The sequence below is a fragment of the Sceloporus undulatus genome, chromosome 4, assembly GCF_019175285.1.
Source record: "Sceloporus undulatus isolate JIND9_A2432 ecotype Alabama chromosome 4, SceUnd_v1.1, whole genome shotgun sequence".
Classification (NCBI taxonomy): Eukaryota; Metazoa; Chordata; class Lepidosauria; order Squamata; family Phrynosomatidae; genus Sceloporus; species Sceloporus undulatus.
This window is the reverse complement of record NC_056525.1, coordinates 66702693-66714731: the sequence shown is the minus strand read 5'-3', so window position 1 is coordinate 66714731 and position 12039 is coordinate 66702693. Positions and strand designations below refer to the sequence as shown.

Here is a 12039-nt window from a genome sequence, read left to right as displayed (position 1 = left end):
ACAACCCATGAGCATTATCACTGTGAAGAGTGCTTTTTAAAAAAAAAAACAACTCAACAAAAAAGTACCTCTGATTTGTTTTAAGAATTCATCAACTTTTAAAACTTTGCTATATGAATTGCTTACATCCAATCCTAGTGGTGACATATGGTTATATAAACCTATGTCTTTGCTGGGATGCTGCAGAAACAGCTGTTCAGTACTTCCTCATGCAATGCTCCCCATGAGTGGAACATAGCTTTAAAGGGTACAGCACACTCCCCCAACCATTTAGTTGCCAGTGAAGAATGGGAAGTACTGGGGAAGCATCTGGCTACTGCTTTATAGCTGGGAAAAGAGAGCTGATGATTATTACTTATTATTTATTAAAACATTTAATGGCTTAAAAAATGTTGTTGCCCTCCAGGATCTCCTGGGTTTATCAGGCCCTGCCCTCGCACAATGCACTCTTTTGCAGACACTAAATGTCTGGGGGATGCTCTCCATCCCCTTGAAGCTTCCTTTTGGTGAATGCAGAAAGGGCCACATGCAACTGTTAAGGGAGAGAGTTTCACTCTCCCTTCACTACTGTCTTAGGATAACACCCAAACAGTGCTATTGGTTTCCCCCCCAAATAAGCTTAATGTTTTAGCCCTTTACTTTTGTGAAGGGTGAAAAGGTTACATTTTTAGTAATTTCAGTTTTTTTAGCAATTATTTTTTCACAATGACATAATAAATTAATGTTAGAAATTCTTCTTGATGTTTTATTATTAATACATTATTTCTATTTAATGATTTAATGTGAAGACAATAGTGCTAACACAAATGTTTCTGAGAGCTGGTGTTCATGTTGCATGGTGTATCTTCATAAATTCTTAAAATTAGAAGCAGCCAGATTAGTCCATTATGAAAAAATCCAAGAGCCACAGCAAGGTATTACATTTATTATTGTAAAGCAAAATTACCTCCAGCACTGAAACTGGATTAGTTTGATTTAAAGACAATATCTGTTTGTGAACTTTCTCTGCATTATGGATACATTTGTAATTACCAACTCATGTAGCAAATGACCTGTACAAAGAACAAAAAATTAGATGAAAATAATTGCTCCTCCATTTCAAACGTCTGAGCCTATGCACACATTTGTGGCAAATCCACATTTAAACAAGGGATTTGGCAAACCTGTACTTTGTTACATTAATGCTTCACATTTTTAAGTATACGTAATGTTTTAGTCAATATATAACGTCTTATGATGCAATTTATGTAATCTTTTCAATCAAACAAACAAACAAACACATTTCTGTCCAGAAAGAGATTACAACCTAAACTTTGACAGTATGAGAAATGAGGAAGAAAAAGAAGTGGAGGAGGAAGGGGAAAATGACAGTGGAACTGATAATAATGTATATAGTCTAAGGCCAAAAGTGAAACAAACCCCATATCTTTGGTACATCTGATTTATTTAAATGTAAAAAAAAATCACATACAAATAGAATTTGAGCCCAATGAACCTCAAGAATAATTATTTTTTTCTCCTGATGCTCTCCTCTAAATATATCAAATCAAAGCTAATTTCAAGTTTCATTAAAGACATCACCATACATCTGTAAACTGACAACATGAATTCAGTAAGTTACTGAGGTTGCAATTCTATACCTGGAAGCAAGCCCTACTGACCTGGATAAGATTCATGTTGTCATGACAGGAGTTGAACTGTATGGCAGCCTTACAAATATGTGCCACTGCATATTGTCTATCTTTCCATGCTAAAATGGACAGTGTTCTTGGACATGTATATTAATTTCCTTCCATAGTACCATGTCGCAAAGGCCTGAGTTGCCAAAATACGCAGTATTGCCAGTTCCTTCCTTATTCTTTCTTCTTTCCCTGTTCTGGATTGTCTCTCCAGATGCGATAAGTGAGAGAAGTAGCCAAGGTCAGCCAAGCCAGGTAAGGCACCATCAACAGTGTTGCGGTCTTGTTAATCGGATACCAAGAATACATAGTGGCCAGCACCAGGCCATACAAACCCACAATGTCAAACAGGGCCTGGAAGAGAGAAAGAGAAATGTCCACATGATCTACACACTGGGCAGAATGCAAAAAGCATTTGTTTAGCTAGCCCAAAGAAGAACGATGGTCACTTGGCTCAGAGCTTGCATGAAACAGCTCCAGCCTGTAGTGCCAGCAAGATTTCCCCAGTGCCAACTTTAGAAGACATTTGCAAATGCTGTGTTTAGTCACCAATGTGTAGTAGACCAAAGATCAGGGCTGTGGTGGGACAGTGAGATTTCTCTCTACAACAACAAAAGATTCCTATTAAAATGGAAATTGTTTTGTCCAAGAGGACTCCCATTTTCAGATTTATTCTGGACTCTTCGCCCTAGTTGAACTGTATTACTATCTGCAACTAATACTAAGAACAGAATTTGGATTAAGTCAGTGGCAGGAAGGAAACATGAGTATTTCAGAACCCATCAGCCTAGAAAACTTTATTCTACTCTATTTATTTAATGTACATCCCACTTTTCGCCCAATATGGCACTCATGGCAGCTCACAATGTGAGTTAAAACAAAATACAGTTAAAACAATATCCAATAAAATATTAAAAACAACAACTAAATATTTATATTAAAACACTAATTTATAACACTAAGGAAATGCAGGAAAGAAAAAAAATCATATAGCTTAGACCTGAATACTGTTAATCCCAGTAGAGTAGATCCACCGAATCAATGGAACTGACATAAGTGCCAATTTACCAAATTAGTATTAATTCAGTGGATCTATTCTCTCTGAGTCCAAATATTTAATTTAGGCTTTTATAGTCTAAAAACAGCGTTTGTAGTAAACAGAATTCTCTGCAATGCTGACTACATGATTACAGAGTAGTCTCTGACAATGCTGGCTCTTCGGCTTAGTAACGGAGATGGGCACCGCCCCTATGGTTGGACACAACTTGACAACCTTGTCAGTGGGGAATACCTTTACCCTTTATAGTCTAATAAACAGTGAAATGCTGCAAATCCCCAGCATAGGTCAAAATTCTAACAAGGTTTCTGCATATGTAAGTACAGTCGGCCCTTCTTATACACGGATTTTTTATACACGGATTTAAGCATACACGGTTTGAAAATGTTCCAAAAAAGTATAAATTTACCTTGATGTTCCATTTTTTATTAGGGACACCATTTTGCTATGTCATTATATTTAAAGGGACTTGAGCATACACGGATTTTGTTATACACGGGAGATCTTGGAACCAAACCCCAGCGTATAACAAGGGTCCACTGTAGTGATAGATTTAGATCATGATAATCCCTATATTGTTATTTAAATAACAGGCTACTTGCTTGCTCTACATGATCATGTTAGTATCCCATTTTTTGCAACACACGATAATTACTACTCTTGAACCCAGCATTGTAAAATCTCTGGCCCTCTAGATGTTTTTGGACTTCAACTCTAACCAGCCCCAGACCACATCTGTATTGTTCAAGAATGATAGGATTGTAGTCTGACAGCATCTGAAGTCCACCACCCTTGCTTTAATATAACCTTGGTACCAAGTTTGAGAGCCAGTGTGGTGTTATAGTTTAAGCATTAGATTACAACCCTGGAGATCAGGGTTCAGTTCCCTGCTTGGCCATGGAAACCCACTGGGTGATCTTGGATGAGTCACACACTCTCAGCCCTGGAAACCCTATGATAGGTTCACCTTAGGATTGCCATAAGTAAGAAATAACTTGAAGACACACTACAACAATAGTACCAACTTTCAGTAAAACCTCTATCTGTATTTAAGACTAGCATACCAGAGATATAATCAGCCTCCCACAGTTTCTCACATACTACATTTCACTCATCTGAATGCTCTAGGACTATCTGTTCTTTTTCCCTTATGCACTAATATGACAAATGCTTTTCTCTAAAATATCATTTGGTACTTGACTATTTAATAAGATGCATAAAACTAATAAGCTGAAGCTGACACTCTAGTACTGCATTTGCCCCTTGATTAGGTCAAGAGGAGGTGCCTGGAGTGTTTATCATAGACACACCATTCTTAACAAGAACATAAAAGGAGCAAAAGATCACAAGGCTGCTAACTTGACACCCTTCTCTCTATAGCCAGCTGCTTAAAGTTTAGAGTATACACAACTGTAAGGGAGAGATATCATTGCCAGGAAAGTGGAAGCAAGCAACACAAGCCTTTTGCTCTGCCTTTAAAAAAAAAATCTTCTTGCTTTAGTTATGTAAGTTTATAATAAAAAAATCTTAAGCAATTTGTCTCAAAGAGTCACATATACTGGGATCAGAAAGCATGACTATCACCGCTTGCAAATTTCAATGAGTGTATTTAATCTGTAGGCATTGTTCTGAGGCAATATGTTTTGCATTCTCTTCTTCAGCCTTTGGGAATATGGACATGGAACTGTGGAATCAAGAACTGGGTACTATAGAGAGCAAGAATTGAAAAATTTCAGACTACAAGTCCTTCCTGGGCCGGGGGGACCTTGAAACAGTGGTACATGCTCTGGTAACTTCTCGCTTGGATTTCTGTAATGCGCTCTACATGGGGCAACCCTTGTACCAAACTCGGAAGCTGCAACTGGTCCAGAATATGGCAGCTAGACTGGTCACTGGAGCTTCCAGGGCCAGCCATATAACACCGGTACTTAAAGATCTACACTGGCTGCCTATTCGCTTCCGGGCGCAATACAAGGTGTTGGTTATCTGGCTTGGGCCCAGGGTACTTGGAGGACCGTCTCTCTCCATATAATCCGCCCTGCGCTCTCAGATTGGCCGGGAAGCAACACTTGAGAGTTCCAGACTCAAAATATGCCATGACAACGCAGAGGGCCTTCTCTATCTCGGCCCCAAAGCTCTGGAACTCGCTTCCCGGTGAGCTCCGCTCGGCCACCTCTCTTGACCAGTTCAAGAAGGAGTTAAAAACTTACCTATTTCAACAGGCTTTTCCCTAGTTCTCCCCGATGTAGCCCTCCCCTCTCTTACTGTTTTTGTTGTAGTATTTCGAGCTAGCTAGATTTTGTAATTTGTAATTGCTACTGCAATTTTTAATGTAAAGTTTTTGCTGTTTTTATTGTGTCTTATATTGTACTGGTATCCTGTACTGGCATGTGTATGTAATCTGCCTTGATCATTGGAAAGGCGGGCTAGAAATAAATATTTTATTTATTATTATTATTATTTACAGGTGAAGTATCTCTGCTTTTAACCCCCCCCCTCCCCCAAGAAACTGCCACCATCTTCTGAGGCCCAGAAATTATGTACTGTATTTATACAAACAAAGAGGAATGCCAGAATCTTAACACTCAGCACATCCCTAAACAATTTTCTGAGAGGAACCAAATAAGTTACTTTCCTGGACTTACAACTCTTGGAATCTTTCAGTCACTATGGCCAGTGGCCATTCTGGAGGGTTATGGGAGTTGCACTCCAAAAAATAAAATTTCCAAGCTCTACAGCTAAGTAACCGAACTACAGCCAATATAATGGTCCTGCAAATTAAAGCAAAATATTACCAGTTTGAGTTTATGAGCTCCAAAGAATATAGGAGTCCATGCCCAGTTCATGGCAAGCTGAGCTCCATAGAGACCTAGTGGGACTACAGCATTACTGTTAAAGCCACCAAGATCCTTCCACACCAAGTATGAAGCATACCTGTAGAAAAGAAAACCAGTTTAGTACTTTGCTTTTGGCTGCCACATATGAATAGATCTTTGAACAGAAGCTTTACTCCAGTTAAATATATATTCAGGGATAACTTTGTTGGTTACACAGCAAAACAAAACAAAATCCAAAACCCATAAAGAAGCAATACCTTTATTGGCTAAACAAAATGCACAAAATACATTATGCAGTTACTTCTTCCTCAGGCAAAAGATGTTTAAAAAAAAACAAGAGAAAGAAAAAAGTGATGATGTTGGAATCCCAGGCCTACATTTTGTATCAGATATTGTCTCTGAGTAGTTCAGTTAGTTTGGAGGGATACCTCAATGCAAGCAGAGGCTGCTCTCCCTTTTTTTGGCCATGAGAGAAAGAAAAGTCAAATTTAAACTCCATTAGCAGCAATAAAGTAACCTCTCATGGAATCCAGGGTGTCACCATCCTTTGTGAAGCCATAGTCACCTTTCCTGAGCAGACAATACTGAATTTCTCAAGAAGTCTTTGTGCAACTGCATCTGGAAAAATGTTTAGGTGCTGTCTAGGTAAAACTCAATCGATTATAATTCACAAGAAAGTTTCACATTTGATGGAAGTAGAAACCTCAAAGAGTTGAGTCCCAGTTCTTACTCCCCTCTTGTTTAGGATGGTAAATGCAGTTTAGAAGCTGACTTAGGGACTTTTGTCAACATCGTCATCATTATCATCACCACCACCACAATAATATTTATTTCTTACTCACTTCTCACCATGGATTGAGATGGGGAACAATAATAATTAATAGACAAATATCAGTTAAATATCATATTGAAGAGGACAAATAAGTTATACACATATTAAAACAATCCATATTTAAAATTCATCATTTAATATTCACAGTTCAAAAATCATCTGGATAAGCCTGCTGGAAGAGACTGGTCTTTAATGCTCTTTTAAATTCAGACAGCATATTAAGCTGTCAAATCTCTTCTGGCAAGTCATTCTACAGTCTAGGGGCAGCTGAATAAAAGTCTCTTGTTGGGAGAAATCTCAAAAGACAAACATTATAAGATCCAACCTGTTTTGTGGCAATGCTTTTAAATGACCAACCAAGAAAGAAGAAAAATCTGTGCCTGCTTTTGATTCTATGTGTGCTTGTTATGTATATTTGTGTCCACTGGGCTGACTTCCAAGAAAACATATTTGGGATTACAACCTTAGATGATAGGGAAGGATGTACAGTACTAGAAAAGCCTTACCCCATGCTTGAATATAGTGTTGTCCAAGCAACTGGGAACATTCTATTGGGTGGACGCCATGATGGTTTCTTGAGATTTTCAAACCATGTGGGTACTTCCTTCCGGGTTATGAGCCAGCCAAGAAATCCACCCAAGTGGGGCAAAGCTGTGAAGCCAAAAGCATGAGCCCACATCTTCAATTCGGTCTCCAAACAATTCAAGGAATTTCTGACCACTCTCCAGCACCTTTGAAACTGAAAACCAAGAATTGAACATTGTTAATTCACATTGCTGTGAACTTAATCTCATTGACTATGTTCTGTGTTTCATTTCACAGGTAAAAGCAAGCATGAATTACCAAATAATTATTCTCTGATCTTCTAGGGACTGTCATATTTCCAACATGAGTAATGATCTGAATTCTACATCTAAACAGGTTTTTCTTAGAAGAAGGTCCCACTAACTCCAAGTATGCTTCGAATTATAACTTTCCTTTTCATAGTATTCATTACTTTATCATCATAAAGCAGGGAAGAATATACTGTAATCAAATACTTTCTCAGACAAGACAGTAAGTCCCCATAGGACTTGCATGTTAATAAAGTGTCTTCTCAAACAGCCAATTCTGTTACTCTTTGTCATTCTTTCTAAGATATGAAGGAATATTTCTTTCATAGCCCCTGCATTCTGAAAAGTCTCTGTTGTGACAAACATATATTTAAAGGGAGGGGGGAAACCCAGATAATTCTATTGAATTCCAATGGCACTTTCCATGCTGGAAAATGTAGTTCTCAAATGTAGTTGTCCGCTATGTGGTTTGTGTGCTGAAATAACAATGTCTGTTGCTTTCTGAACTGAGGGATATGGCAGCAACACAATAGGTTATGAATGGAAAAGATGGACATCCAATGTATATTTGCTCCTTGCAGTCCTCATGCAATGGCAGCCCAGGCTAGACCTGTCCTCTCTTTATTCTTGTCTGTCTGCATGTTGTAGTTGTAGTTGTTGTTGTTGTTGTTGTTGTTGTTGTTGTTGTTGTGTGCCTTCAAGTCATTTTTGACTTATGCCGACCCTAAGGCTATCCTGTCATAGAGAGAGAGAGAGAGAGAGAGAGAGAGAGTTTCTTGCATATTTACTTTCTTGCATATTTACAGTTAACCCTCCATTTTCGTGGGGTATCCGTTCTGGACACACACCCTTGTGAAAATGGAGACTTGCCAATATTCAAGCCCCTAGGATTGAATGAGGTGCATATCCACAAGCATGCACAGGGTGTGCTCTGTGGGGGCATGCCCCATTGACAATAACTAGGTGCTGGTTATTACCTATAAAGCCCTACACGGCTCAGGTCCACACTATTTGGCAGACCGTATCTCCTTGTATGAATCAGTCTGGACTCTGAGATCCTCTGAAGATGCCCTTCTTTCCATCTCAACACCATGACAAGCATGGATGGTGGGGATGCAAGAGAGGGCCTTCTCGGTGGCTGCCCCTAGACTCTGGAACTCCCTGATCTCCCAGGGAATAGATCAGAATGGCTCCCTTCTTGATGGCCTTCCACTGGCAGTGTTCACACAGGCGTTTAAGAAATTGCTATAAGGACAGGCTGGGATGTTGGACCATTTTAAAAATCTGATATAGTTTTTTTTCTATATATATAGTTTGATCTTTTTAAAATGTGTTTCATTCTTTTAATAACTATCCGTTTTAATCCTGTAATAATTTAATTTCTTTTTAATGTACTTTTTTCTATGTTTTTAATTGTACTGTTTTTAATGCTATGAAGCTACTCTGAGTCCCAGTTCTGGGAAAAGAGTGGGATACAAATAAATATAACAACAACAATAACAACAACGGAGGTCACCCCTCCATGAATATCTAAGATTGCAGACCTCAAGTCTGCATGAAAGGAGGGGCGGCTACTTTCATATTTCTCATTTCTTCCATATTTACTTTCTTGCCTATTTAACTAGTTTCTTGCACATTTACTTTCATATGAATCAAGAAAGCTGTCTTGTTTGGAAATTTCAACCAAATAAATATGACGCTTGTTCTATCGATCTAAGTAGCCTAATGATTCATGGGCAGGTGGCCATATCCTTGTGCTACCATTTGACTACAATCTTTCTGTTATGACTAATTAAGATATAAATGTGACATTTATGAAGAGATAGAGTAGAAAAATTGAGAAGTCAGAATTGAAAGTTTGGTGTTTACAGCCCTGCCTGGTTCTTGGGATCAGAGGTGCCAAGAACTGCTAAACCTTGAATGCAACAGAGGAGCCATTGAGCTATGGTCTCTCCTATACGAAATGATAATTCTGAGCTTCTTTTTTCCTCTCCTTTGTGTTCAATTTACTGGGCAGTTGACAGTATCAGTCAAAGTGAATTCACAGACGGGCCCACACCTCTTATCTCCCCACACAAGCCTCCCAGGGGTGTGAGCTTTAGGAAAGACAGATAAACCTGGTCAGATGTTTGGGTTAGCTTTCAAAAATGCTTTACTCTTGTCCTTCACAGTAGGAGGTTCACTCTCCCTGAAAGGCCTTTGGCATATCAAACAGGGGTATGGCAGACAGAAATTCAACTGGGAAAGCTGCTCCCTCCAGGCTAAGGAACCCTGGTCCTGTGCGCTCTCAACCGTCTCTCCTGTATCCCAGGTGCAAAAGCAATCTGGGTGAGTGTTAATGCTCCAAGCAAATTTCTCGAGAGGCTGGAGTGATGGGAAAGTCCCAGTGTGGTGTAGTGGTTTGAGTGTCAGGACTCTGGCAACCAGGGTTCGAAGTACTACCAGTACTACCAGCTTGGCCACAGAAGCCCACTGGGTGACTTTGGATGAGTCACACTCTCTCAGCTTCAGAGGAAGGCAATGGCAAACCTCCTCTGAAGAATCTGGCTAAGAAAACTCCATGATAGGTTCACCTTAGGGTCCCCACAAGTCAGAAATGTCTTGAAGACATACAACAACAAATAAATGTCGAGCAAATGAGAACTAAAGGGATACAACAAACACACACATACACAGGAAAGTGGGTGCATTTGTGTATCCAGGACAGAGGCAACCCAATGCTTTGTAGGCACGCAAGGAGGCACCAGCACCAGGCTTCTACTGGATGGAGCTACAGCAGTGGTGTCAAACGGCATTATTCCTACGGTGTAGAGGCCCAATAGAGCAGTGTTGGGTAGTGGTTGGAACACTGGAATAAAACTTTGTAGCCCAGGATTAGATTCCCCACTCCATGAAACCCACTGAGTGACCTTGAAGGGGTCACACTGTCTCAGCCTCAAAGGATGGCAAAGACAAACCCCTTCTGAAGAAAGGTGCCTAGAAAATCCCATGATAGGTTCACCTTTGGGTCCCCATAAGTCAGAAAGGACTTGAAGGCAAAACAGCAGCAACTCATCTCTCGCAGTGAGCATCACGCCGAGCATCACGCTGACACACATCCCTTCAGAGACATGAACTGTGACTAAGCAGCAGGAATTTATATTTCTATGCAGGTCCTCCTTTTCCAGGACAGGTCCTCCATTTCCGCCTTCTGTCGAAGAGGAATCCCCAAAACGTCCTCCATTGGGAGCATAATTTACACTCCATTTGAATTTACACTTCTATGGAGGGTGCCCAGAGGTCCTCCTTTTCCAGGACAGGTCCTCCATTCATACCAAACGCCCTCCATTTGGAGCAGGGCTAAAAAGCCTCCATGGACATGTCTATGCTTCCTTTTCCAGGACAGGTCCTCCATTCCCACCTTCTGTCGAAGAGGAATCCCCCAAACGTCCTCCCTTGGGAGCAGGACTGAGAAGCAGGGCTTGAGAGCAGCTTCCGCTCTGGCTGGGCCCCTGACTGTCCTCCCTCTGCCCAGAAGAAGGCCCTCCATCGGGGAGGGAAAGGAGGGCTTGCCTTACCTGCCTTGGCTCTGCCTGGGGCTCCGCGGTGCCTTCTTGGGCCAAAGGGGCTTCTTCCTCAAGATGGAGTTGGGTTACACAACCCAAGAGGAAAGGAGGAGGAGGAGAGAGGGAGAAGCCCAGGCACGCCCAGCTCCTCTCTCGCCCCACAAGGGAAGGGGGCCGCCTCCGCACGCCCTGCCTCCGCACTGCAGGGCTAATTCGCATTCACCCCGCTTTGAATCCGGGGGAGGCTCGTTGGGAGGGACTTTCCAGGGGAGTCGCCAAGTACAAACCATGAAGCCATGCCCCTGGAGGCATCCACACTGGAGAAATAATAACCCAGTTTGGTACCACTTTAACTTTTTGTCTGGCTCTTTGCTATGGAATTCTGGGAGCCCAGAGCAAAGCAGAGCTCCATAGCAAAGAGCCAAAGAGTTCAAGCGATATCAAACTGGGTTATTTCTCCAGTGTGAATGCAGCCCTAGTCGCTTTCAACTTGTTCCTGACTCAGAGTGAGTCTAAGGCAAACCTGCCATGTTGTTGTTGTTTTTTGGCAAGCTTTGTTCAGATGAGGTTTGCAGTGACCCATTGGGTTTCATGGCTGAGCCGGGAATCAAACCCTTGGCTCCAAAGTTGTAGTCCAGCACTCAAACCGCATCACAATTAACATTTTCACACAATGTCACAATTAAAGTGCCATTATCCCGGGAATAAACAGACAGTACACAGCAACAAATCATTCATGGGGAAATCCTGTGAATGATTTGTTGCTGTTTATTGCCTGTTTATTCCCAGGATAGTGGCTCTTTATTCATAATGTGTGTGAAAATAGTAATTGAAATTGTGTGATTTTCATGGGATAATCGATGTTTAAACCCCCAATTTTCCCTGTGCAATAAAAGTCCACAACTGGCCCATTGTGGCAGTGAATATCAGAGTTTAACTGCACATGTGAAGACATCTTGAGGGCCAAAGGTTGTTCACCCTTTTTGTATACTAAAGCAACATTTGCACCACAGATTTGTCTCTTCTCATTTTTGTTCTCTGTGGTTTAGCTACTGGGATTTAGAGGAAGAAGCTAGTGGTTGGTATTCAAGGGAATAAATCTGACCCCCCCCCCCAGACCACTAACTACTGATTTCTATTGTGAGGCTTACAAACATATAGCTGTCCAGGGTGATGGGGAGCAAAATGAGAACATTGCCTCCAAATAAGAATTCTGCTTCTATTCCATGACATTTTCATCAGTCCCTGAACTTCTA

The 12039-nt window shown here is 40.9% G+C and overlaps 1 protein-coding gene across 1 annotated transcript; it reads right to left on the bottom strand.

The window, feature by feature from the left end:
• Positions 1 to 905: 905 nt before the first annotated feature.
• On the bottom strand, positions 906 to 10875 carry TSPO2 (translocator protein 2). The gene is made up of 4 exons (XM_042466348.1): positions 10800 to 10875; positions 6912 to 7144; positions 5532 to 5670; positions 906 to 2033 (listed from the first exon to the last, which is right to left on the bottom strand). Exons 2-4 carry the CDS (start codon positions 7082 to 7084, stop codon positions 1854 to 1856), a joined length of 492 nt encoding a protein of 163 aa, XP_042322282.1. The 5' UTR covers positions 7085 to 7144; positions 10800 to 10875; the 3' UTR covers positions 906 to 1853.
• Positions 10876 to 12039: the final 1164 nt, after the last annotated feature.

What these genes read in the sequence shown, in the direction of transcription:
- TSPO2 (XM_042466348.1), bottom strand. Translation starts at nt 7,084, where the DNA reads ATGTGGGCTCATGCTTTTGGCTTCACAGCTTTGCCCCACTTGGGTGGA. An exon ending in ACACTATATTCAAGCATGGG is followed by an intron (nt 5,671 to 6,911) that starts GTAAGGCTTTTC and finishes TCTTTTCTACAG; the next exon opens with GTATGCTTCATACTTGGTGT. An exon ending in GAGCTCATAAACTCAAACTG is followed by an intron (nt 2,034 to 5,531) that starts GTAATATTTTGC and finishes TCTCTCTTCCAG; the next exon opens with GCCCTGTTTGACATTGTGGG.